Here is a 24673-nt window from a genome sequence, read left to right as displayed (position 1 = left end):
TCCGTATGTCTGCGTTCAGGCCGCTAATCCCCGGCGGAGATATCTGACGCGTACAGCTGCTGAATTCCCTGACAGCCTGCTGACTGCTGCCGAGCAGGCGGCGCTCACTCTTTACAGCCTCCTGCCGCGGCGGAAAAACAATGATGAGGGGAGCGATACCCGGCCGAGCGGAGCAGCAGACTCAGCTCTCTGTTAGGTTCACCACTAACGACGCCTCTAACTCTGTTATTTATTTGATTGACGGCTGCTGAAATCAGTCCCAAGCACGTCTGGCAATCATCCCCAATAATTCCACCCAAATGCCCCTTTTTTTCCCCTTGCACAGTTTCTTTCCTTTCTTGCAGGGAATATCAGCGTTCCTTGGTGTGCTCTTCCTCGGTGACAATAGAATTTTTTCAGTTTAAAAGAGGACGAACCAGATTTGTACTTTAAAAAGGATGTTTAAAAAAAAGGGGGGAAAGTTCTCTGAGATTCTGTTGTTTTGACCAACCAGAATCCGGAATGAGTGTACGAGACATGGCGGGATGGAGAGAAGGAGAAGTCCTCCCAGCGGCGCCGCAGGTTTCCTCACACACTACTTCACACGGCGGAGTGCATTCAGATTACGCTTGATCCTAAATGCCGGCGCCAGATTCCTGACAGCGGCGAGAGGCAACGTGTCACACGCGCTCCACTTCTGCTGCGCTCCAACCGCCGCAGCGGTTTAAGGTCGACGTTGAAATTTTTATCAAGCATCCCTCAGGCGTATCATGAATTAGCAATATCCCAGAGGTTTGTGTGCCGCCACTGAGCCATAGCCCACAGAGGAGTAGTGGAAATATTATTTTCCTTTGGCAAACGCAACTGTTCTTCAACTGTTTGGTAGCATTTTTTTTTTCTTTTTTTGAACAAGCGGTCGACTTTCTGCTTTCAGGCATGTTGCCGACCCGGACTTTGAAAAGTTTGGATTTTTGAGTGGATTGACACAAATTATGGATCCTGACAGAGAGACGGGATTTGGGAATTTAAACCTAAGTCCTCATTTCAAAACCAATAGCTGAATATGAACAACAGAAGACGATATACAACCCATCCAAAGCAGCTGAATTTATAATTAAATTCAGCTGCTTTTCGCTATCTCGTCTCCAACTTTTGTGATTTGAAAAAAAAAAACAGAAGACAAACCAACAGGGTACATCAAGCAGAAAGAGATGGAATTTGCTGCAAGAAACCAGCATGAAAATATCAAACCAGCAAACACGGATTTCTTTTTACAAAGTGAACATAATATTAATATGGCGCCAATGATTTTTTTTTTTTTAGCACAAAATACTACAAAATAAGTGCCAAGAATTTCCTAAAAAACCTGGTTGGGTTTCGAAAACAGGAGATTTTTTATGACCGCCCACGTCGGTACAAATGAATCTAAATCACCGCTTCATCCTGGCGTCGTGTTGGATGGGACGATAAAAAAGCAGCGATCGGAGCAAAACATTTCAGCTCCTCCCTCTTTTCTTTTCTTATGACATTCTAACGTCAGGGCTGGAAACCCGAGTCAGATCCAAAACCACAGAGACTCTGGGCAGCACTTACAGCCACGGCCAGCGATGGTGCATTATTTAAAACTTATCGAAGGTTTAAAATTTTAAAAGGGTGTGAAATATGGATTGACAGCGGGAGAGCGAGAGAGAGAAGGGGAGAGAGAGAGAGAGAGAAGGAGAGAGAGAGAGAGGCGTGTGGAGGCTGGACTTACTGTTGGTTTTCAGGCGTGCCGGCTCGCTGTTGCGGCTCCCCGCCTGGTTGATGGCCTTGACAAAGAAGATGTAGCGGGTGCCGCTCTGCAAGCCGTGCACCGTGTAGTGGTTCTGCTTGATGTTGGGTACGATCATCCAGCTGTCTGCCGAGTTGTACAAACCTGATGGATCCACGGGAGAGACACACAAACACACACACACACACAGACACAGACACAGACACAGACACAGACACACACACAGACACAGACACAGACACAGACACAGACACACACACACACACACACACACACACACACACACAGAGAGACACAACTTGAGTGAGCTGCTTGATGCTTGCAAGATGCGTACAGCGCCGCGCCAAGTCCCGCTGAGGCAGCAGGAAGCAGCGCGTTACATTTCATCAGCGGGAGAGTCGTCACCTCGGCAGACCTCTGCGCTGTGCAAACGCAAAGGGTGAACATGAAAAATGAACCGTAAGAAAAAAAAAAAATCCATCCCATTACCTCACTGTCAGGTTTACCTTGCCGTGCTGCCCTCGGGCGGTACAGTGCGTTTGGCTAAGCTCCCGTTAAGATCGCTGTGTGTACACGGCGGCGTGCCGAGCGCAGTCGATGCCGCGGGGCAGACGGCTGCAATCGTCTTCACGGATCGCTCGCATATGGAAGCACGACCCCGAGCGTGCCAGCGCTTTGATTTAAAGAGGCTGGGGCCGTTTGACTGTTCGGCCACGTGACGTGGTTTCTGGAGGATGAGATGAATTCCCAGGTCTGGTTTGCTGTTGCTGTAGGAAGTTGAATAACTTCAAGAATTAACTGGAAATGTTGCTCTTTTTTTGGGGGTTTCGTTCCAGAGCTGATGTAAATAAATCAGAACATTCAGCATCACCGACAGGTTCTCTCTACTTTCAGCCTGCAGGCGAATCCGATTCAAATCAGACTCCTTCTCAAAACCTCAAATTTTTAGGGCTGACTGTCCACACTGTTCATAGCAAGGGTCCAAATGGCTCTGTTCCGACTGGGCCACATTATTGACCCATCTGACAGGTTGCTGTAGCAAAGACGTTGGAGCGGAGGCGATACGCATCTGTCCAAATGTTATTTGAAACTGCCTCCCGAATGTGGTTTCAATCTGTCTTCCAACAATAGTATTTCATGTGATTTGTGACTGTTCAGTCTACAAAATAGCTATCTGGTTTCAACCAGGATGGGCTAAAAATCAGATTTTGGCTGGCAGCCTGAACGCGGCTATGAAGGTTTTGGGAGAGTAAAGGGGCTTGGACGCGCAGCAGTGTTGTTTTCGGGGGGGGGATTGCAGCTTTGGACTACGTCAACACTGCCTGCAAAAAGCAAACGTATCGCAGAACGAGGAACCTCAAGAGCTGCTGCCGACCAGAGGTGAGAACTCCTTTTACTACGAGCTGAAATATTCTTCCCGGATTCAGGCTGCCCAAACAAACACAGCGCCTCATTTAGCGGCGCGGCGGCGGCGGAGGTAAATGTTTGCAGAGTTAAAGGTAAAGATAAAACCGCTCATTGCCTCCTCGGGGAAATATAAATTTCTAAAAAGGGGGAGAGAGAGAAGCTCTCAGGGCCACTGGCCCTTTGCGTCCCTTCTGGTGAGGAATACATGGTGAATTATTGAGCGAGATGGCAACAGCATGCATAAGTGATGTCCGGGAGTCTGCTTGTAAATATAAATACTTCACAGGATGCAAATAACGCCTTTAAAAGAGGCTCGGCGGCGTTAAGAATGAATGAAGGGGGGGTCTAAAAAGTTGAGCCGCTTTTCTTAGATGACGGGAAAAAAAACAACAAAAAAAACAACAAACCACCGCCCGCTGTGTTCGCCGTCATCTGAAGCTGAGGATCTTGCGGTAACCTTCACGGCCGTCCACCCGCCTTCAGATGCACCTGGTGTAAAATGGGGGGCATGCAAGTAGGCGGGGCTTCACGCTGCTTTTCGTTTTCGTTTCCGAAAGCTTTTGATGTGAACAGCACCTCTCGCTTTCCGCTAAATCAAATCAGGTCGCTACACGGCGGCGCGCCGCCGCCGATTTTCGCCGGCGAGACGGAGGGCGCTCGCTGACACGAGCCAAGATCCTCGCTGGGACGGCGGCGGCGACTTCAAAGTGGCGAGGGGGGAACTCGAGGGGGGAGGGAGGGAGAAGAAAGGGAAGTTGCTAGGGGGACGGATCATCTCACTTCCTGCTTCCTGCTGCTTTGGGGGCGTGTCTGGACATGAAAATGAACAAGAGTGCATTCTGGGAGTTGTAACTGTTATGTCTGTTATGATCATTGCTGTCGAGCTGCTCTGTCTGTGTGCGTGTGTGTGTGTGTGTGTGTGTGTGTGTGTGTGTGTGCTCGAAACTACAAACGCTACTTCCCCTCCGCTCCACAAGGTGGTTTCAGAACTTTCTGCGAGTCACTGCCTCCACTATAAATGGGGACAAGGTAGTGATTCACACTGTTAGAAACCACCTTATTGAGCGGAGGGGAAGTTTGTGTGTGAGTGTGGCCACGCGCAGGCCTCATTACAGCTGTAATTACACTGTAATTATGTTGTAATTACAGGCCTAAGGGAGGAAAACTTTAGGTTTCCAGGTGATCAGCGCCCCCTGCTGCTACTTTGCACTCTGTCAAGTCTGAACATTCAAACTCCTAGACAGTGAACCTACCGTCACTCCACTTCTAAACGCAGCTGCTCCAAGTCCCAGCTGTAAATATTTCACCGTTCAATCTCAAGTCGCCAGGGGCCTTGATTTCATTTTGTTGTTGTGCTGCACGCCGCCGCCGCCGCCGCTGCCCGGCATTTGTCTCCTTCAACTGTCTGCAAAACCTTAACAAGTGCGCCTGTCGTCAGACAAGGTTTTTATTTTTTTTTCTGCAGCGACTGAAGCCTCGTTAACATTTCATGAAACACTGATCACAGACTGGAGCCGCTGACAGAGACAGAGAGGCTTTATCCAAACCTTCTGTCTCTGCTCATTAATACGTCCAACTCCAACTGGCCCGTTTTAATGCATTCAATTTAACATGAAGAGCAAAGGAGGCGTCAGCAGGTAGCGGGGCTGCAGGCGTGGTTAATGTGCAGCAAAATCAGCAAAAAATTAGGAAAGAAAGTAACCAGATAGGGAGCTCTCGCTCTGCCGAGAACTAAAGTTATTAATTAAAAATAAAAAGTTAAGAAAATTAGAATTAAATTAAAATTAAAATATTAGCTATGCTGCATACATTATGCTCGCGTTGATGGCTTCCTTAAAACGAACTGATTCTGTGACTCTGCAGGCTGATGGAAGACGGTTGGCTGCAGTTTGCGCTGCAGCACAAGTTAGGACCATGAGCATAAACAAGAAGTGATAGCTTGTTGGCAGCTGTAACAAACAGAGGGCAAACTCTGCAGAAACATTTTCATCTTGAGATATTTGTTGATGAAAATAGGAGAACGGGAAATTGCAAAAACAATGCAATTGCGGAAAAAATACATAACAATCAGAGGAAAATGGAATTGACCCCGAGACAACACTTTGTGTGTGACATTAATTCCCTTCTATGTGTTTAGTTTCACTCTGGTGTCTATTTTCCGCCGCTTCGCTCGGACGATCCGGCGGAGGCGGAAACCTCCACGCCCCCCTCTCCTCCTGGGAAGACCACGGGCCATGCCATGATGCCTGGAGAGACGCAACCAGTCGGGATGGTCGCACAAGTGGGAGCGTTTAACCACTCGTAAAGTCGGAGGGAATCGCTGCGGCAAAAGGACTCGCAGCGGCGTGGAAGGCTAAATGGCTTTCTGCCTCCGTCCGTTTCTCCCTCTGACTCTCGGAGGACCGCGGCGCCACACGGCTGACTCACTCGGCCTATTACGGCTGAAATGTATCTGGATGCTTCAAACAGTCGCGCCGGGCAGACGGCGGTAAGAGGGCGGAAAGACGACCAAAGGCTCCCGCTGAAAGAGCGGAGCGTTGTGCACGTTAATCACCGCCCCTCATATCGCCAAGTGGTGATTTTCACCCCCGTGATATGTAACCATTATCCACTTGGATTTTCACCTGCTGCCCCCCCCCCACTTCCCCGACGTTCCTCCCATTTATGAAATGATGGGAGATTAGCCCACGAGCCAATAGGAGCCACATGTTTGATAAACGTCCAAATCCTCTGCAATTACAGCCGAGATTTGGAATTCGCACGTGTATTCTGAGAAAGTGGAGCATCGGAGGTCACTGGCATGCAGGCAACGAAGATACTTGAGGACCAGTTTTGCCTGCGTGACTAATTTTCAGTTGAAAAATGTTGAGAGACCAAGGACAAATCCATTTTTTTTACTTTGCCAACGCTGCTACAGGACAGTTTGGAAAGTGTTTACAAACTGTTTTTATCAGCACAGGAAGAAAACACTTTGCCAGTCAGTTAAAAGGCCAGTGTTTGACCGAGGGATGACGGGATGCTTCTTCTACACAGTCATTGCTTCCACTTAAATGAAATACCTTGCACAAGAAAAGTCAAGATTTTTCACCAAGACCTCTGCTGCTACTCTTTCTGTGTGAATGGGTGCGCGTGCACGTGACTCACTGATGAAGTTGGTCTGCCCGGTGTAGATGGTGTACTGCAGCTCGTAGGAGGTGACGCTGAACTCGTCCTCCGACGTCCAGTGGACGGTGATGGTGTCGTGGGAGGCGGTGCACAGCTCCTCCCTTATGGATGGAGGGTTGGGGGCTGCGTGTCGGCGGGGGGGGAATAGAGGGTTATTGTTCAACGGGAGATGAGATGAGATTGCAGAACTTGTTGCTTAAGCGGGACTGAAAAAAATAGTGGCTCTGCACATTGTGGTAGTTTTTAAAGTAATTATCTGTATGGTAAAAACAGAAAAAACTTCTTCTCTGTCTTTTGATGGACATTTGCGGGTGGAAAGTGACCACTGTACAATAATACTCTGGAGCAGGCCAGAGGTTGCAAGGTCAGCTATTGAATCTGTTTAAAGGTCAGAACCCCTTATTTGGATGACCACAAGACAGAGGACGTGAACTCCGTCACTTCGTTGGTTCATCATCGGTTCATCGTTGGGTGTTGTTGCTTCGGTTTGCCGTGATCATTTTGGATGTTAATGTCAGTGAATCAGTGAACCTGAAAAAAATGACACTAATCCTCGACTACTTTTCAACTGTAAGTTAATTTAATCAATGACTACAAACAAGTTATTGAATATTAATTGTCAAGAAAGACCAGAAGACATCCGCACTGGCCCACTTTTTTTTTTTCTGACGACGTCTTCTTTTCGTCACGACAACAACAACTGCGAAAAAATACCACAAATACTGTTTTCCCACAGCAGACCCGCAGAGAGACTCGCACCTGTCAGGTAGTCCAGCCCCTCCAAGATCTTCTTCTCCCGGGAAAAGTCCAGAGCGAAGTTGTCAAACGCCTCGTTCAGGTTGACATCGGGGATGAGGACCTGGGAGGAGGCCGTCGCCATGGCAACCCTTTTAGGGCAGGCAAAAAAAAGAGAGGGAATGTGAGGGAGATCAACGATCAAGGAAAAAAAAGAAGAAGCAGAGGGCAGGTGAGAGTGAAGGAGGCAGCAGCGGTTCAGGGAAGGAGGGAAAACAGTGAGGTAAGAATATTAATCTCACGGTGGCGACTGTACAAGCGACGGACCGGACACATCCTGACACTGTCACTCTGCCGCTTGTCTGCTCGAGGCACCTGTGAGCTGTGGTGTGTGTGTGCGTGTGTGTCACAGGCCACAGCAGCCACGTCCCAGTTCTTGCTCGGCGAGGCGACACCGGCTGCTCAATGCAGGGCGGCGCTGCGGAAACGCACGCTGCTGAGCGCTGAAGGGAGCCGAATCCATCGCAGAGACGGCAGCCTGGCGCTCGCCGATAAAATATTCAGCATTATGCTTTTTATAGCGCGCAATCTATATGTTCCATTCACCCGCGTGTCGTCACAGCATGCTAGCGTTAATAAAACCGCAGCGTTCCGCCTCGTCTTGACGTAAAAAGCTTCTGGAGGAAGCGTGGAAGTGCGTGACCTCGATGCTTCACCCGCACGTCGGCGTGAGTCAGACGGCGTTAGCTAGTCGGGATGGGAGGGAGACACAAACAAGGTTTGGGAAAAAAAACAAAACAAAGATACATATTGTTATGAGTGGTGTGTTGATCAGCTGGGCGTGTCTAACCACTAACTGTGTAAATGAGAAAATCATCATCAACGGCCGGCTGCGCCTACGCAGCTCAGGTGGGTGGTTTCCCCTGAGGATGAATACAGCATTCTGCTTCTGACTCATCCGCTCAAACAAAACGACGCCACAAAAGCAAAGGTTTCCCCGTCCACACGCTCACGCGCACGCTCGGCGACCCACCTCTCCGCCACGTTGCGGGCGGTCTGGAGGAAGCGGGCGTGGTCGTTCTCCTTCAGGCTCTGCTCGGCCTGCGTGATGAGGGCGCTGGAGCGCTCCAGACACTGGCGGCAGTTTGCGATCTGCTGCGCCAACTTGCGCAACTTCATCACCTAGGAAAGAAAAAAAAAGAGAAAAACACGCCAAGATTAAACCATTTTCTCACGCTGAGACTTAATGAAACTTGACGTTTGCCCTCCGCGAAGTGAAATGTTTCATAAGAGCAACCACAGATATCAAGACCACCTTCCTATTAGCCGCTCTCTGGAGCAGCGCTGTGCTCTGCAGGCTGGGGAACGCAGCCGTACACGAGCAGAGAAGATAAAGTTCTGCGCTGTTATTGATCTTTTATGCTCATCTCCCCGCACCTGAAAATAACTTTGGACATGGACTCACACGTCTACGCCTCCGCGCAAAGGCAAATGCGTCCCGCAGCCTGAGCATAATGTCTAAAGTCGACCCTCAACGTTGGCAGAAGTTGGCAGCGTGCTGATGTGGGTTATGAGATGAGAGATAAAATAAACCTGCAGTCTCTTTATTTCAAAGGCACTTCATTCAAACTTCAGCTAATTGGACTTGGATTGGACCCTGCAGGGATCCGGTTTGTATTGGTGCGTGACGTCGGCGCTCTTGCTCTGGCCTTTGTAGCCAGTTACGTAACAAAGGGCAGATATTTGCTGACAGTTACACAACTGTCTATTAATGTCTCCTACACCAACACATCGAAGCGGGCGCAGTCACTCTGCATCACTCTGCATCACTCTGTACGATTACGCTGAGCAGTAGCGGCAGATGCCCGCATCAGCTTTCCGTCTTTCTTTTTCTTCCTCTCTGTAGCAAACACTCGGTTAAAGGTCAGTCAGTCAGATCAAGTTTGAAGTTTACACACACACACACACACACACACACACACACACGTTTATTATAATGCGGTTCACATTGACTGTAATTTGCCAGAGGGGGTTGCGGTAATTTGATTTCCGACTCGCCACAATAAACCTATTCGGCGCTGCCTTGAAATTACACTAATCTGTTTATACCTTGATTACGATTCACATCCTGATCTCTTAAATCAACTTAGTGCAATGGAACGGTGCAACAGAGTGCGGTTAAGCCTCGTGACTGTCAGTGCCAGCGTCTTCACATCCGTGTCCCTGGCGCGCGTGGATACGGAATTCACATTCCTCCACGAACAGTTTGCGCTGAAGTGCAAATTTTTTTTTACTTGAAATACTGAAAAAGTCCACTGGCCTTTCAAAATAAAAGTCTGCAATGAAATGGAATGAAGTGTCTTCTTTTTGTTGCAGCAAATATCAACAATGTTACATTGAAATGTCCAACGTTTTCAGAAGTTGACCCCGTTTTAAGGCTTTTAGTCTGGGCAGGGCAGGGGCACCAAAACCAATTAGCTTTCTTTTACAAGGGCAGGGAGGTGGGAAAGTGACCTCAGCAAACTCACGAGGCCGCTGCAGCAACAGTGAAAGAGCAATGAAGAGCAACACACTAGACTTTGGAGAGAGTTTAGTTTTGAATCACAGCTGGCCAGAGAGCGCAGACACGTCTGCCTTCAACTGTTGCTCCCTGCCTTAACTGTCAGTATGTGGGTGTGTGGGTGTGTGTGTATTGGTGTGTTTGTGTCTATGTGTGTGTGTGTGTGTGTGTCTCCAGCCTCCATCGTAACCTGCAAAACAAAGCCTGGGTTGGTCGGTTGAGCTGAAGTCAATTGAAACAATTATAAAGGAAAAAAAACTAAACAAAACTCCAACACGCAGCATTTCACTTCTATTTTTTTTTCCACGGCTTTTAAACTGAAGGAGCGCTCGATCGCAGCCGACTTTCACGGCTGCCAGTAAAGGATTAGTCATGTCTATTTTCAGCAACACATTTTTGCTTTCAGCGCTTCAATTATGCAACTTGAGATTTAGAGGGAAACAGACTGAGTTGATATTGGCTAAGAGCTCGTCATCAAAAGCTCTCCATGAATCAAAACAGTATCCAATGGGCCGTCGCTTTGTAGCGCTGGAGGGAAAAAAAAGTCTCCCGCTAAAATAGGGGCCCGGTGGCGCTTTAGTGGAATTCTCAATTGAAGCCTCAGCCGCTTTCAGGAGTTGATGAAAGATGAGCAGATTGTTGACCGCTCAGTGAGAGAGAGCGAGACGGCCCTAATGGTCGGATTATTGTTTGACAATATATTCCATAAACAGTAATTCCATGATTGCCCCTCCCTCCCCCTTCAGAATAATGGACAGCCTGCGAGCGCTTCTCCTTGAAAAGGATCATAAATGCTCTGAATGCTGAAACGGTTGATTTGATTACAATAAACGGCAGCCATGTGGCTCCTCATCACTGAGCCCTTCGGCTGCGTTGGCTCCTAATCGATACTTGCTGCTCATACTGGGGAAACTCTGCTTACTCTCTCCGTGGGTAATTCTGGGCCATGCTAATCATGGACGGATACTTTTGCCTTAAGATTTCCCCATTTGTCATTATTAAAGTGCCATAACTGAATTTTTACTAGAAATAAAAGAGAGCAGGAAGACTAATTGCTGCACGTCCAAACCCTAATGGTGCCTTTTCACTGGAGAGACGAACGTTTCCAGCAGCCAGAGCTGAAGGTAAAAGTGCCAGTTTTAAACTGTTAAAACAGGCACTGTGGTTTCATTTTAGTTTGGTTTTAGCCTTATTATTGTATGCTTTTAGATTATTGGTATTTGGCTTCATTTTATATTTATGTGATTTTACTATATAAGCGGTTTTAGTTTTGTGGATGGATCTGCTTTTAATTTCCTGTGAAGGATTAATAATCTATCTATCTATCTATCTATCTATCTATCTATCTATCTATCTATCTATCTATCTAAAACCTTAAACTTGAAACAGCTAAAGAAACCCCAAAATGTTGCTGATAAATGCAAAAGAGAGAACAGGGACACCTCTGCACAAACCGTGCTTGCCACCTGATTTATCGTCTTATTCCCTCTTCCTCCGTGCAGCGTTTTGCACTTCTTGTCTTCCGGCAGCAGACCTGCATCGTGAGTCACCGGCTGAGGCGTCTGACTTCGCTTGACACCTAATGGCCTCTTGTAGCCCGGCGCAAAAAACACCCGCTTTAACGCGCCGGTGATTACGAGAATTACTCAAAGTGCATTACCGTCGCTCCTCTGACCTGTAAAACGGACCGGAACTTGAACGCACCACCTGCGGCCCGACGGCAAGTGCTGCCTTTTAGGGGGCTCAGACTCTCAGGAAGGGGATCTCGCTCTCCGACTGCAATGGCTGCAGACACACGCACGCACGCGCTCGCTCTCTCTCACGCCAGAGCGCCCACAACTATGACGACACGCACGCACACACGCACACACGCACACACACACACACGTGCACACACCTACTTTAGTCGGCTTTGGCAGTTTGGGAATCTTTTATCTCGCCACAAAGCCGTTCTGCCGCCTCGGGGGAATCTTTCCAAAAGCACTTTAATTTTAGAGTTTGACTTTTTGTCTTTTTTTTTTTTACCTGAAAACCAGGGGAAGGCGGAGGCCATCGGGTGGACACATATCCATGCAAACACACGCTCAAACACACGCACACACACGCGCAGGTGTTTGTGTGGTAAATCCTGGAATCTTGCAGATGCAGCAGTGAGAATTTCCCAGCAGCCTCTGCAGCCACGACAGCTTCTCTCTGCTACCCGGTAGGAAACTACTGACGTCCTCTTGGAAAAACAACACTGTGAGATTACTGTTTTTTTTTTTTTTTTTCTTTTTCAATGGCACAGCTCCTATTACACTCAATTAACATTTAGGAAATGTTCTGTTCTGTTTTCCACCTATAAAACGTTCTGATTGTTCTCAAACATCCATTTGCTGTTTATGTCAGCAACATTGGACTGGCGGTTGACTTTTCTGTGGTTTGCAGACATCTGAAGTCTCTCCAAAAACATAGGGGGCGCCGTATTGCCAAATAAGACGCTGTGCAGCGCCTGCTGTGAGTTCTTTCTTCAGGCTGCACACATTCTGGTTGTTACTCTCTCGCACGCCAGCTTTGTCGGTCAGTCGTACCGTTGACGGCAGCTTCCCGCGCTCAGCCGAGTCTCCCTAATGGCGATGCGTGGGTTGACCCTTGACCCCTGATGGCCAGAGCTGGGAACGTGGATGTAAGTTGCAAAGGTTTGGAAAGGCTTCAAGGAAATATTTTCCAGTGATTTGCTTGGTTGCAGAAAAAAATCCAGAAACTTGACCGGCCGTTCAACTTTTGCTTTCGACAATGCAGTCACGTACGCACGAGCAGATTTACTGTCAGAGATGCTCACTGTGAGTTTTTACTATGGCACAGCTGCAGTAACGGATAAGGGGAAAAAAAAAAACACACCAAAAAGAACTACAGAAAACCCCCCACTGCACTGTTTCTCCCGAATCAACACGATAATGAAGTCATTAATTCAGAAAAAGCAGAGCAGCTGTTTCTCTTCAACTGAACATATTTTGCCTCCACTGATGTATAAGTACAGCCCTTTTGTTTTTTAGAGCACCACCGCTCTTTTGTTCCCCAAGAGAATACAATAAAAAGCAATTCTCTCTTTTTCTTAATTGAAGCCCAGATCCTTCCTTCTCTTACAGCGGGGACGGAGCTCTCGGTCCTCCGCTCCTGCGTCTCATTTATCAGCCTGCTGCTCACATGGTGCAGCGTTAGGGACCGGCTGCGTGTGGGTATTGAAAAAAAACATGACCCACGCATCAGTGTGCTATGCGGGAGAGTAGCCGCTTATCAGGCTAACGTTTGTAGATATTTCACATGTTACACATCTCTCACTAAAAGTCAGCACCCATTTTCTTTGTTATTGTGTTCAATTTTGTTTCGACAAGGAAACGTGGGTTCGGGTCTCGGGGTCCCGGTTCTGTCTCTGTACCTTTGACTCTTTGATCTTGACAGCGATGACCTGCTTCCTCTGCCGGATGATCTCCACCAGCTCGTCGCACTCCTCCACCAGCTTGGCTTCATGCATGGCCGTGTTCACCTGCACGGGAATCACATGGAAATGCACAACGTTCATTTATGAGCTTTTCCGTCTTTCCCTCTCTGCAGGAAGCTCTCTTAGGTTGTCGGCAAAGATGACTGAAGTCATAATTAATGAATTCATGCACAGCGCACATAGTTTTCCATATAATTCCACCGCTTCAATAAAAGTGAATAAACCTCTGATTCACTAATTGCATTAATTAGATGAGCTGATTTTTCTCCAAGAGACACTTTTTAGTGGGAAGTGAATAATGTGAAGAAGGTGGAAACATTGACAAAGGAGAAATAAAATGTTCCGCTCAGCTCGTCAGGCTGCAATTCTTCTAAGATATAAAACACCTTACAGTGACGTGGCACAATAAAATCCTTTATATGCTGAGATATTGAGGCATTAAAGATATCATAAGAACTGGTCGGACGTGTTTATTTAACTCATAAAGATGGAATCGGCTTCCTAAGCTCTTTCGGGCCGGCAAGAAACCAGAATTGATCCGGTGATGCTGCACATGCTCGCACAATGGCTATTTTATATTTGCTGCTCGGCTATTTGAAGTTGCCAAGAAAATTCATCACCGGGCTCAACAGCTGAGCGGCGGCCAAAGTGTGTAGGCGGAGAAGTGTTACTCAGACACTGAGGGTGTTAACGGTTTTGCCGAAAGACCAGCGAAGGATCTTCTTCTCTGCTGTGAAACATAATAATCACAGAAACGCCCACCAGCGATTGCCAAGCCTCATTTGTGTTCGTCAGCAGAGCAGCTGACGAACACAAATGAGTAGCCGTTTGTGTTTACGTCCTCAGTTTGCTGAGGACTGTGGTGACATTAGCTACCAAACAGTAATCGATCAAATTTCTGATTGCACGGACGACCACTGCGGAAAAATATTTCTATCAGGACTCAAAGGTGATCCGAGGTCAATGTCACAGGTTGAGTACTCAGTGTCTGAGCAAGGGCTATGAAAACGTGTGATCAATACCACGTCACAGTCAAGTTGTCCTTTCAGAAGATGAGAAAAAAAAAAACCAAACCCTCATGCGATGAATTGATTCATGGGGGGGACGCAAATCAATTCCCTTCCAGATGACACTCCAGAGGTGATGGATAAGGTGTTGCGCAGAGAGGCGAGACCATCATCAGCGATCACCAGCGAGATGTTTGAAGGAGATTAAATTGAGGTTCGCGCTCGAGCTCCTGAACCTCCCTCACCGAACCTCTCAATCCATTCCAACACACAGGGAAAACATTCCCAGTGGGACTTCAGCTTCAGTTTGATATTGTCAGTGTCGCTCTGCTAAGAGGCTGTAAAACTACACGACCTGGCGAACTGAGCTGGTCCTCAACATGTGGATCGTCGAGCGCTGCAGCTCACACACACAGGCAGACACGCTCGCGTGCACATGCGCAGTCGATTCCACAAAGACTCCTCTTGTGACTGCAGGTCGGTAATTAAGGAGGATGAATGCAGCCGCCCAGGACGACTGAAAATTACGAATCTGCGGCCGGGATTCACGGGAACAACCTTCAGCTCCCTCCTCCTCCTCCTCCTCCTGTTCCTCCACCTCCTCCTCCTTTCACCTCACTGAAGAAAACTCCTGCCAGGGTCTGGCATCATTACACAGTCCCTGCTACCTGCCACACACACACACACACACACACACACACACACACACACACACACACACACACACACACACACACACACTGTAACCTGCTGTGCATCTTCCTCTAAAAATCTTCTTTAAAAGTCTCTGTGTCAAAAAAAGAAAATCGCTGCAGCTGCCGCCGCCGCCGCCGGCGGGAAAAAGCAGACTTGAAATAAAACCCCAGATTTAAATAGTGGGGAAAGGAACGCAGCAGAGTGTAGCTAAGGCAACATTACTGCTCATATTTCTAATCACGATGGCACAATGTGGCCGCCGTCACAACGGGACGTAATTAATCAGCGCGAGATTGCGGCTGACATTTAAGTGGAGCCCATTTGGTGTCAGGCCAGTGATTATCTTGTGGGATTAATAAAAGGCATTAGAGTGTCAGGTTGGCTTCGGCAGCCTTGGTGCGCGAGGAAGACGAAATGCTGACATGATAAGCGTGTGAATGAGTCTTAATTAACTCGATGTGGGACTTTATTATAAAAACATGTCTCACACAGGCAGATTATTCATCCTTTTAGATTAGAGGTAAAATAAATCCTGCTGTTCTTGAGTCGGAGGATTACACACGTAAGTACCAGTATTGGCGTCCGTTGTGGTCCCATGATGCATAGATGGATGGATGGATAGATAGATAGATACTGTAGATAGATCGGTATCTAGCTAGCTAGCTAGCTAGATAGACAGATAGATAGATAGATAGATAGATACTGTAGATAGACAGGCAGCTAGCTAGCTCGTTAGCAAGATGGATAGATGGATAGATTCGGTGGCTGATTCTTTGACTCTGCCACATTTTTAAATCAACCTACAACAGTGCAAACTTGTGATTTTCAGTTCTGCCTTGTGGTTTTGAGTTTGCTGCCCAACTGTCTCCATCTGGCTGCGCCATCACAACTGTCTGAAGGCGCCACTGAACATGACTATCTCTCTCCATGTTGGCTTCTATCTGTGGATTTTATCAATCATACATGAGCCGGCCAGTAGGTCTGCATGTGTGTGTGTGTGTGTGTGCACTGTATATGTGCGTGAGCGCACTAACAGCGCTGCAAGGCGTTCTCAAATTTCTAACAGCTGCAACCATCAAGCACCTCACACACTGGGGCCAGAAGCTCATCCATAATTCATTCTCACTGATGTAATAAACTAAACCTACTGATAGTTGTAAAGAAGTACGGGAATCTTACATAAAAACCGAATAAAGTTTTGCATTGATTGGACACCGACATCATGGCGGAGATGTAAAAATAAGCCCCTGATTTGAATCATGCACTCCGAGGGGAGAAGGTGGAATTTGCAGATTCATGAAGAACATAATGAAAGAGTTTCCAGCCCGACGCTGCAGTGCAAATATAACAGCAGGTAAGATGAGAATGTGACACAGAGGATTAGGCGGCGCTGAAGTCGTCTCCGCCGAGCTGATTCATATTCTGCACGCAGCGGGATCGACTTCAGTGTACATAGGAGCCAGACAGGCCTCTGCTAATGACTTAAAGCTCATTGTTTAATCTGGAGACATGTCTTGATACTGAAATCCACCAACCGCCTCTCTGATGTTTCCCTTCCCCGTTCTCCACCGCTCCTTTCACACTCGGGCTCAAACTGTTAGCGGTGAAGTTCCCCCCTCCCCCACCTGAAAGCTGTTCCGCCGCCTCCTGCTTTGACGGGGCTTATTCCACACGTGGCGTGTGCGTGCGTGCGCACGCGCGCTGGTGCGTCAGGAGGACGCGTGAGTGAAGCGGCTCAAGACTTAGCGAGGAGCGGCGTCGTTAAAAAAACAAACAAAAACAGTGAACCAGATACGTCACAGTTAGTCTCTGCGTGTCAACCCGGCTTCAAGGAGCTCGGCGCAACTACTTCCTGAGTGTGCGGGGAGAGTGAGTGAGAGAGAGAGAGAGAGAGAGAGAGAGAGAAAGGATGGGAAGGGGTGCAGCAGAGACAATGGAAAGACTGACGATCGTCAGATCAGATCCGTCAAGTCGGAGGGCGAATTCACAGGAAAGACGCGTTTAAAGGGGGAAAAACAAACCAAAACAAAAGGAGAAGTTGGCAAAGTTTCCTCACTTCCAAGGGCACCAGCCTGAGGAGGGATTATATAAGCCGGAGGGAGGCGGATCCCCTGGAAAATACACGGAAAACTACTCCAAACTCGTACGGTGGCACAAAACAAGCGCGCCCGACTCCTTCGAGACGGCCACTTGCCCCGGAGTGGAGGAACACACGCAGCCGGCCGGCGGGAGCATATTATCACATTTAGGAAACACATCAGCCTCTTTTCCCCCTCTGTGTTAACATCTCGTCTTGGTGGGAGGGGTTGGATACGGCCAGCGAGGCAGAAGTCACTGCTGAACAAACGCCAGCTGGATGTGGCAGAGGAACGAGAGAGGAGGAGCTCTAAAGAGATAAAGGTGCACAAGCGGCTGGAACGGCTGATCTTCACACATTTTCCCGTCTTAACGTTTTATCACAGGGAATAAAAGGAGCGTGCGGAACGTGTTTGAAGTGTGGAAGCATTTGCTCGGGTTCAGTTTCATTTCAGCAGTGTCACTAGCTGCGTTTCCATGACAGGTTTTTTTTTTCTTCGCAAATTAAAAGCGATATTTCTAAAGTCCATTTGGGATTTGCAGGTGTTTCCACTGAATGGTGTGAGGCGCACGAGCCGGAATTCTCGGAACATCTCGTCCCGCGAAACTTACGAGAATTATGTTTGCTTTTGTTTGTTTACGTTTGTTTGCCGTCAAGAATGATCGTTACATTTTCCCCCTTTGATTACTCGTTAACTAATCCGTCTCCTCCTCTGTCCAAACACAACGCGCCATTTTCACCAGAAGCGAACAGGTCACATGACCACGCACGTCACGTCCGCTGATGCGTCAATGTCAATATTCCTTTATATCGCTCCGTCTGAAAAACCACCTCATGAGAGCGTTGAAATCTTTTAGTGATATTTGAGAGGTTATCGCAGTTCAGGTGTTTCCATGACCAGTTTTTTATTGCGATATTTAGCTTTAGCGCAATTCTAGGGGCAATGGAAACGCAGGACGAAGCTGCACTTCAACTCTATCCGTTGTCCTTGTGCTGATGAGCGGCCATCAATTCACCCAAACCCAACACTGGAGACGTCTCTCTCCCTCCTTGCCTCCCTCCCTCCCTCTCCCACTCCCCCTCCCCTCCCAAGTCAAAGACATCCTACACGCTGGCGAGCCGACGCATCTTTTCTTTGCGCGCGAGGAGAAGATAACTCCCCGGGAGAGAAGCCCGGGAGAGAGCGGTGCTGCATCGCTGCCGTGCGCGCTGACACACTGAAGGCTGATTCGCAGAGCGTTTGATCACATCTTTGGCACCGATACAATATGATGCAAACAAGGAGGAGAGGAATCCAGGTCAGGCTCAAAGCCCCCTTCAGAGATTTCACACTTTACTCAAACTTCTCTCACTCCTACCAGATCTCCCCTCGTTTTCTCCTCCTCCTTCTCCTTCTCTCCCTCCCTCGCTCGCTCACTCGCTGTACGTGTTGCGTTGCATTATTGCCGAGTGTTTCTCGTACCTCTCGTGGTCGAAGGACCAGCGGCTGTCGTGCCGAAATCCTTCACTCCTTCCTGTTTCTTTTTCTTCCCGTCTTCTATCTCCCTGCTTCAATTTCATCCCACTTGACATTAAGAGCGATATTGGAATTGGAACCGGCCTGAATAATACGATGCCTAATCCACCTGTCAACAATCAAAGTGAGCTCCAAACACGTGCAATAGGCAGGCGGGGGAGAATCGCTTCTTTAATAAGATGTTGCCCCCCCCCACTTCTAATTTCACTTTTTGATGAATACGTGTTGAGAACCAGTTAGTCTGTCGTTGTTTGTCGTGCCAACGGCCATGTCGGCGCTTAATGAATCGCGCAGCAATCGTTTAACTTCAGCCGGTCCAGCGGCTGTTCCAGTTGCTTTTCTGAAGTGACTCGGAGAAAATGGAGTCAGGCCCACGTTAATCAGAAATGAATTGCGGAGCAGAGTGGCGGCACCGCCGTGGAGGGTTTGGCCTCCGCTGTTCATTAAAAGACAAATTTCACAGGGCGATGACAGCATCTGTTTGCGGCGAGCGTGTTCATTCAGAGTGCGCCCAGTGAAAAATGTTCAAAGCAGCAAAGCCTGAAGTTTAATCGAGAGGCCACCAGAGGGCAGACGTCAAGGTTTTCCTGCCATCACACCAGCAACTATTTGAGTCCAGGAAAGTTTCTAAGTCAAAGACGCTTTCAATGCAAATATCCGAGCAGCCACGTGACTCCGTGCTTCTGGGAGCATCGACATGATCAGACTGGGGAAGAAAAGTGAACTTAAGTGACCGTGACAGCGGCGTGACTCTTGGTGCCAGACGGGCTGGTCTGAGTATTTCACAGGTGTTGTTCTCCTGGGATTTTCATATCTGGGGTTCACAGAGAACGGTCTCGAAAAGTGAAAATATCCACCGAGGCCAGAGGTCGGAGAAGGAGAGGTTGACTGGTGTGAGATGGCAGAACCCCAAACGACCTCTTGTTACTGCACATCCACGTGAAAATGTGCCTTGACTTCTGAATTTGGGATAAACAACAACCAGTCATAAGTTAATTCTGCCTCATTTGAACAATTCACTGAACACTTTAGACCAACCAAACACTAATTACATAACCAAGACGTCTTGATGCCAAGATCTCCTGATGGCTCCAACTGGTTTCCTGAACATGACAATGCCTTGGTTGACTGGATCCCACTGGCCTGCACAGGATCTGCGCTGTGAAGCAGTACTGAAGGTACCAGATAAAGTGGCCCGGACAGTGTTTCTGCTCGTGGACAGACGTTGCTATCTGTCCTGAGAGGAACATATTTCTTGTATGTGTGGGCAGCAGGGATCAGACAGTGTGAAGATCAAACAGTGACCTCAAACAGAAAAATCATAACAATGATTGCAGCGGAGGTTCCTGGGAGTGGCCAGACCACAGAGGAGAGGCCATCCCAACGTTTGAAGTTGTCTCAATGAAATAACGGCCTTTGTAGAGCTTGGAGGGGTGGACGGCATGAGAGCCACTCCAGTTCATTGTCGCTTCTCAAGTCTGGCTTTGAGTTACACTGGCTGGAGAGCCAATAATGACCAAGAGGAGGAATGGGAGGAGGTGAAGGAGAAGGAGGAGGAGGAGGAGGGCCGCATCTGTTGTTCTTTTATTTTCCACTTACTGGTTCCAATGTTGAGATGAGTCCACACAAATCGGCTTTGGATTGTAAAGATTTTATAAAACAGGGATTTGGAGGCAGTACCGATGACAAATCTGCCACTCTGGGACGGTTCCCGCCCATATCTGTGCTCTTAACGTCAATTTGCTTCACCACGACCCGACTGATTTTCCAATTTCGAGTCTTTCTGAAAGTGTGAGCGGGGCAGCGTCGGGGGCCTGGAGGAACAGTAAGCTGATTTATTGGGTGAACAATAAAAAATGACGGAGGAGGAGCAGGAGACTATAAACCATATGAAGACCAGACAAAGTGGAGGAGGAGGGGCCAGTGTGTTGTCCCTTAGTGAGTCGGGGAGTTTTAAGTGGATCAGAAGTGGAAGGAAGAACAGGAGGACGCTCACAATCGATGACAGCGGCAGATTTGTCACTTGGGTGTTAACGCACTTCCCCTCTAAGTTATTTATAGCAAATAAAAAAAAAGTGAAACCACAGCTCCTTTGAGATTATTTCCGAAGCGTCATGCATTCATATTGCCGGATATGAGGCTCAACAAGCTTAGGCGAAAATCCGGGGGGGTACTTTTGAAACAAGGAAGATTTTCCCAACAAATCTGAGCTCCAGCGGCGACGTCCACCCGGCTGAAGCTCCTCCATCATAAGAATTCAAAGCAGCAGCGCGGCTTCCAGCCTGCGCTTGACCCGAAACTTTGCAACAAAACAGAGAGTTTAGCAGCTGCCAAGCTAACATGCTAACTGTGGCCCTCAGTCTACACAGTGCTTACCTCCACCTGCTGACAGATCTGGATGAGTTTGGCCATTTGGTTCTCCAGCTCGCTGTTCCTCTTCACCAGGTTGGTCAGGTTGTTCTCCAGGGTTTGCTGTTAGGAAAAGAAAAAAACAAAAATGAGTCAACGAGAATGTTGATCAATGGAAACCGTCAGGGTGTATCATTGAACTGCATGCACATTTTTCGGTAAACAAATGTTAAATGTTAGGATCTAGAAAGCAGGACATCCCACTGCCGTGTTTGGTTTTTTCATAATTATACTGATGTCTCATATCTTGTGATCTCACTCAGAAACATCATCCATTTTCACGACACGAAAGAAACGTAACTGCAATTAGTCAGTCTCTGCTTCTCTGTCTGGCCACAACATCATTTATATATTTTTTTGTCCTTACAAAAACACTGTGATGTACTTGGAAACGTTTACAGTTAAAAAAAAATGATAATAATGAAAACACTTATGAATTATGTTATTTTACGTTATGTGTGAATGGGATGCTATATCATCCATATTAAGAGAGAAAATAAAATATTATGGCAAAAAATAAGAAACGATAAAATAAAGATTGTTTTGTGCGTTTTAAAACAAATATGCTGATATATTTACAGATCCCAAATCCCTTGAGACTAAACAATTCATTGCTGCTTATATGGCAGACAAATTAAAAATTCAAATGAAGTCGTAAAGCCTTGTGCTCCTGCTGTTATAAACGTTCAGCAATTTAACTTCCTGATCTCCTGCATTAGTCGAGTCAAGCCAAACACACACCCGCGCACGCACGCACACACACACACACACACACACACACACACACACACACACACACACACACACCCACACACACACAGCAACAAGGAACCGACAGGATCTCTCGAAAATCAAACCGATCCACTTCTACCGGCAATTTCGCTGATCAAACACTCAATTACCATCCGTTTGTTTGATGTGAAATAAAAGGCGCACACACGTGCGTACAAAGCGCGGCAAAACACAAACATTGCAGAGAGAGAGAGAGTGAGAGAGTGAGTGAGAGATAGGGAGAGAGAGAGAGAGAGAGAGAGAGAGAGAGAGAGAGAGAGAGAGAGAGAGAGAGCGAGAGAGAGAGAGAGAGAGAGATGAAAACATGGAAACAAGCAAACGGCGTGCCTGAAATAGAACTGGGACGCTGAAAGGAAGAAGCAGAAGGAAAAAAAACAAAACAAAACAAAACAAAACAGAAAAAAAACAAACAAAAAAAAAAAACGACGACGGTGGCGGCGGCGGCGGCGGCGAGCATCAAAAACAAGTGCGGCAGTTGCAGCTGCGGCGGAACAAAGCAGCAGACAAGCGGCTGGCGTTTGAAGTCGCCCGGCTCATGCAAGTGAAAGGGAGACGAGCAGCTGGCCTCCACTCTGACTGACTGACTGACTGACTGACTGTGCGTCCCTGTCTGTCTGTCGGTCACCCTCCTGCTCCCTGACCTTTGACCCCCCCCCCTCGCCGCCTCGGCTTGTCTGTGTGAGCTGATGCTCCATTATTTATCTCCCTCCTTTGCTACCTCCATGCATCCCTGTCTCATCTACCCGGATGTCTCCGGGGTCCGGGGAGAGCGGGTGGGTGGGAGGGGGCCGGTGATGGTGGAGGAGGGACGGGAGGAGGGTTAGGAGAAGGGAGGGGGGGGGGGGAGTCGGGTAAAAGGCAGCCAGGGAAAACTCACCGCGGCGCTTGTCTTTGAAGCCTCCATTACTGCATCTGACACTCTGCCCGGGCTCACCTGATAAGCCTACGAACACACACACACACACACACACACATATACACAGACACTCGCATGAGTGCACAAAACAAAAAAAATAAAAAAAATAAGCACACACAAGACAGAGGCCTGGTGGCACGACATCGACTGCAACCACAGCGCACAGTGACGGAGGAGGAGAGCTGAACACCTTCAGCACGTCTCGTCATTAAATATCATTATTATTAACTCAGAGACGCTGCTGCCATTACACCAGCTGGACAAGAGGCAGTTCCACTACTGTTCCTGTTTACATGCAGCGGTGTGAACATTCAGGTTATTGTGCCACAGAGCGGTCTGTGCTGTCTGCCTCTCCTTCCAACTCTTTCCCAACTCTTTGCATTAGAAAATGCTCTTCCATCTTTCGGAAGCGAGTGCACAGTGGGGACCTGAACGAGCTCACAGTGGAAAGAGGAGAGGGGAAATCTATGAATCCCAATGGAGACGGATGCAGGAGACGACGGTGCTGTGCGTTGCAAAAAAACTGCTGAAAAACCTAAACTTTCACATTGTGCTTGTCACGATTGGACTCATAGCGGAACTCTAATGCGCATGCATGATAACCGATGCCATTAACACTCCTAGTTGTCTCACATGTGATCCAGGATGCTCAGAGGACGGCTCGCCTCTTTGCTTTTGCTCACATTTGCCTCCCCGACGGCTTCGTCAGCGTCGGCGCAAGGGAGCGTTTGTTGTGCGAGTGTGTTTTGAAGAGGAGGCTCGGTGAGAGGGGACAGATGGGTCATTAATTAGCAAGCTGGAGATGCGGATGATTAATACATCAGAACACAGCTGCCTCCCAGGAGAGCGGCGAGAAACAAACTCCTCTGTCCTCCACACGTGCGTCCTTATGTGAGCGTCGCACGGCGTCTGGGCGAGGACGCCGCCAGCGACGCTGCCACCGCCGCACAGGCGACATCTGCTCGAGCCTCCTCCGGCGCCGGGGCGAATGACCAGGCATGAAAAACAACAACAAAAAAAATTCTGGTGCGTCTGCGCCAACGTGCCGCTGCCCGACTCGTGTCTGCGGCCCCTCAAGGCTTCGGCCCGGCAGGTACAGGCGAGTCGCAGACACAGAGACACAGAAAAAAAAAAAAAAAGGGAAATGTCAACAACAGACTCATTAAAAACACACAGCAGACATCAAAGTGGAAACTGGAGGAGTAAAAAAAAAAAGTGGATGGAGGGAAGAAAAGGATGCGATGATTAGGGGGAAACTGCCAGGAAATGTTGAGGATACGGAGCGAAGAAGCAAAAAGTTCAGGCTGTTCAAAGAAGTGTGTTTTTTGTGATATAATGGGCTTGAAAATGCTGGATTTTTCTCTGTGAGCCTCAGTGATTTTCTTCGATGAGATAAGATGTCAAGTGTTTCCGCGACAGGGCCTTTAATGGCTCGTCTGCGGTCATGTGATCCCGATGATGTGCGAAATTCAGAGGGAAGTGAGGAGCAGCCGTGGCAGAGGAGGAAAAGTTCAAAGTTCAAAGGCGAGAGCAGAGACTCAGGTTGGATATTAATCGCGACATAAAATTATTTAAATTCAGAGTCTCAGTTAAATGAATGACATCGAGTTCATCACGGGCCCTTGTCTTCACTGAGCTACTTCACCAAGATCCAACTGTAATTTTACTTTATTGTCCTTTGGCCATTTTATTGCTTGCCTTTGTTTTTTTGTGCCTTTGTTGTAACTTTCAAGTGCTGCAGCCTCTCTGGGCCACTACACAAAGTACACTTTTATTCCCAGTTGTGCTGGTTTTAATAAAGATTAAATATGAATTCAAAAAAGGCCATCAAGTAGCCAAAATTACACATAAAACTTGAACAAAGTCACAGAAAGCCACAACAAAAGGCCGCTGTCCAGCGTGCCGTTCCTCCCAGACACACACAAACAGACTGGAAAGCAACTCTAGTTTTCTTTACATTTTTCATCTTTATGAGCAACATTCTGGGTTGCTCACTATTTCTTTTCATTTTCTCACTTCTTTCTATAAGGCTTTCTCGAACTATCTAGAAATGAGATGGATGGACATGTACTGATGGGTTTAAATGGGAGAATTGTTGCAAGATTTGGAGTTCAATCATTGCTCAACCTGTTCCATGTCTCTATGGTCTTATGATGTGAGAT

The 24673-nt window shown here is 47.8% G+C and overlaps 1 protein-coding gene across 4 annotated transcripts in view; it reads right to left on the bottom strand.

The window, feature by feature from the left end:
• The window catches only part of mid2 (midline 2), a 124957-nt gene that overhangs the window by 14349 nt on the left and 85935 nt on the right, over positions 1-24673 (bottom strand). For 3 of the 4 annotated variants that reach the window (XM_076046366.1, XM_076046365.1, XM_076046364.1), the window contains 7 exons: positions 22473-22538; positions 20771-20866; positions 13036-13143; positions 8091-8239; positions 7082-7209; positions 6302-6445; positions 1733-1894 (listed from right to left, as the gene is read on the bottom strand). In XM_076046366.1, the coding sequence (XP_075902481.1) occupies positions 1733-1894; positions 6302-6445; positions 7082-7209; positions 8091-8239; positions 13036-13143; positions 20771-20866; positions 22473-22538 (853 nt within the window). The remainder of the gene's footprint in view (positions 1-1732; positions 1895-6301; positions 6446-7081; positions 7210-8090; positions 8240-13035; positions 13144-20770; positions 20867-22472; positions 22539-24673) is intronic. The other variant, XM_076046367.1, reaches the window with a different exon arrangement.

The sequence above is a fragment of the Nelusetta ayraudi genome, unplaced genomic scaffold, assembly GCF_046127955.1.
Source record: "Nelusetta ayraudi isolate G7.1 ecotype Tasmania unplaced genomic scaffold, CSIRO-AGI_Nayr_v1 ptg000090l, whole genome shotgun sequence".
In the NCBI taxonomy this organism is placed as follows: Eukaryota; Metazoa; Chordata; class Actinopteri; order Tetraodontiformes; family Monacanthidae; genus Nelusetta; species Nelusetta ayraudi.
This window is presented reverse-complemented; position numbering and strand designations above follow the sequence as displayed.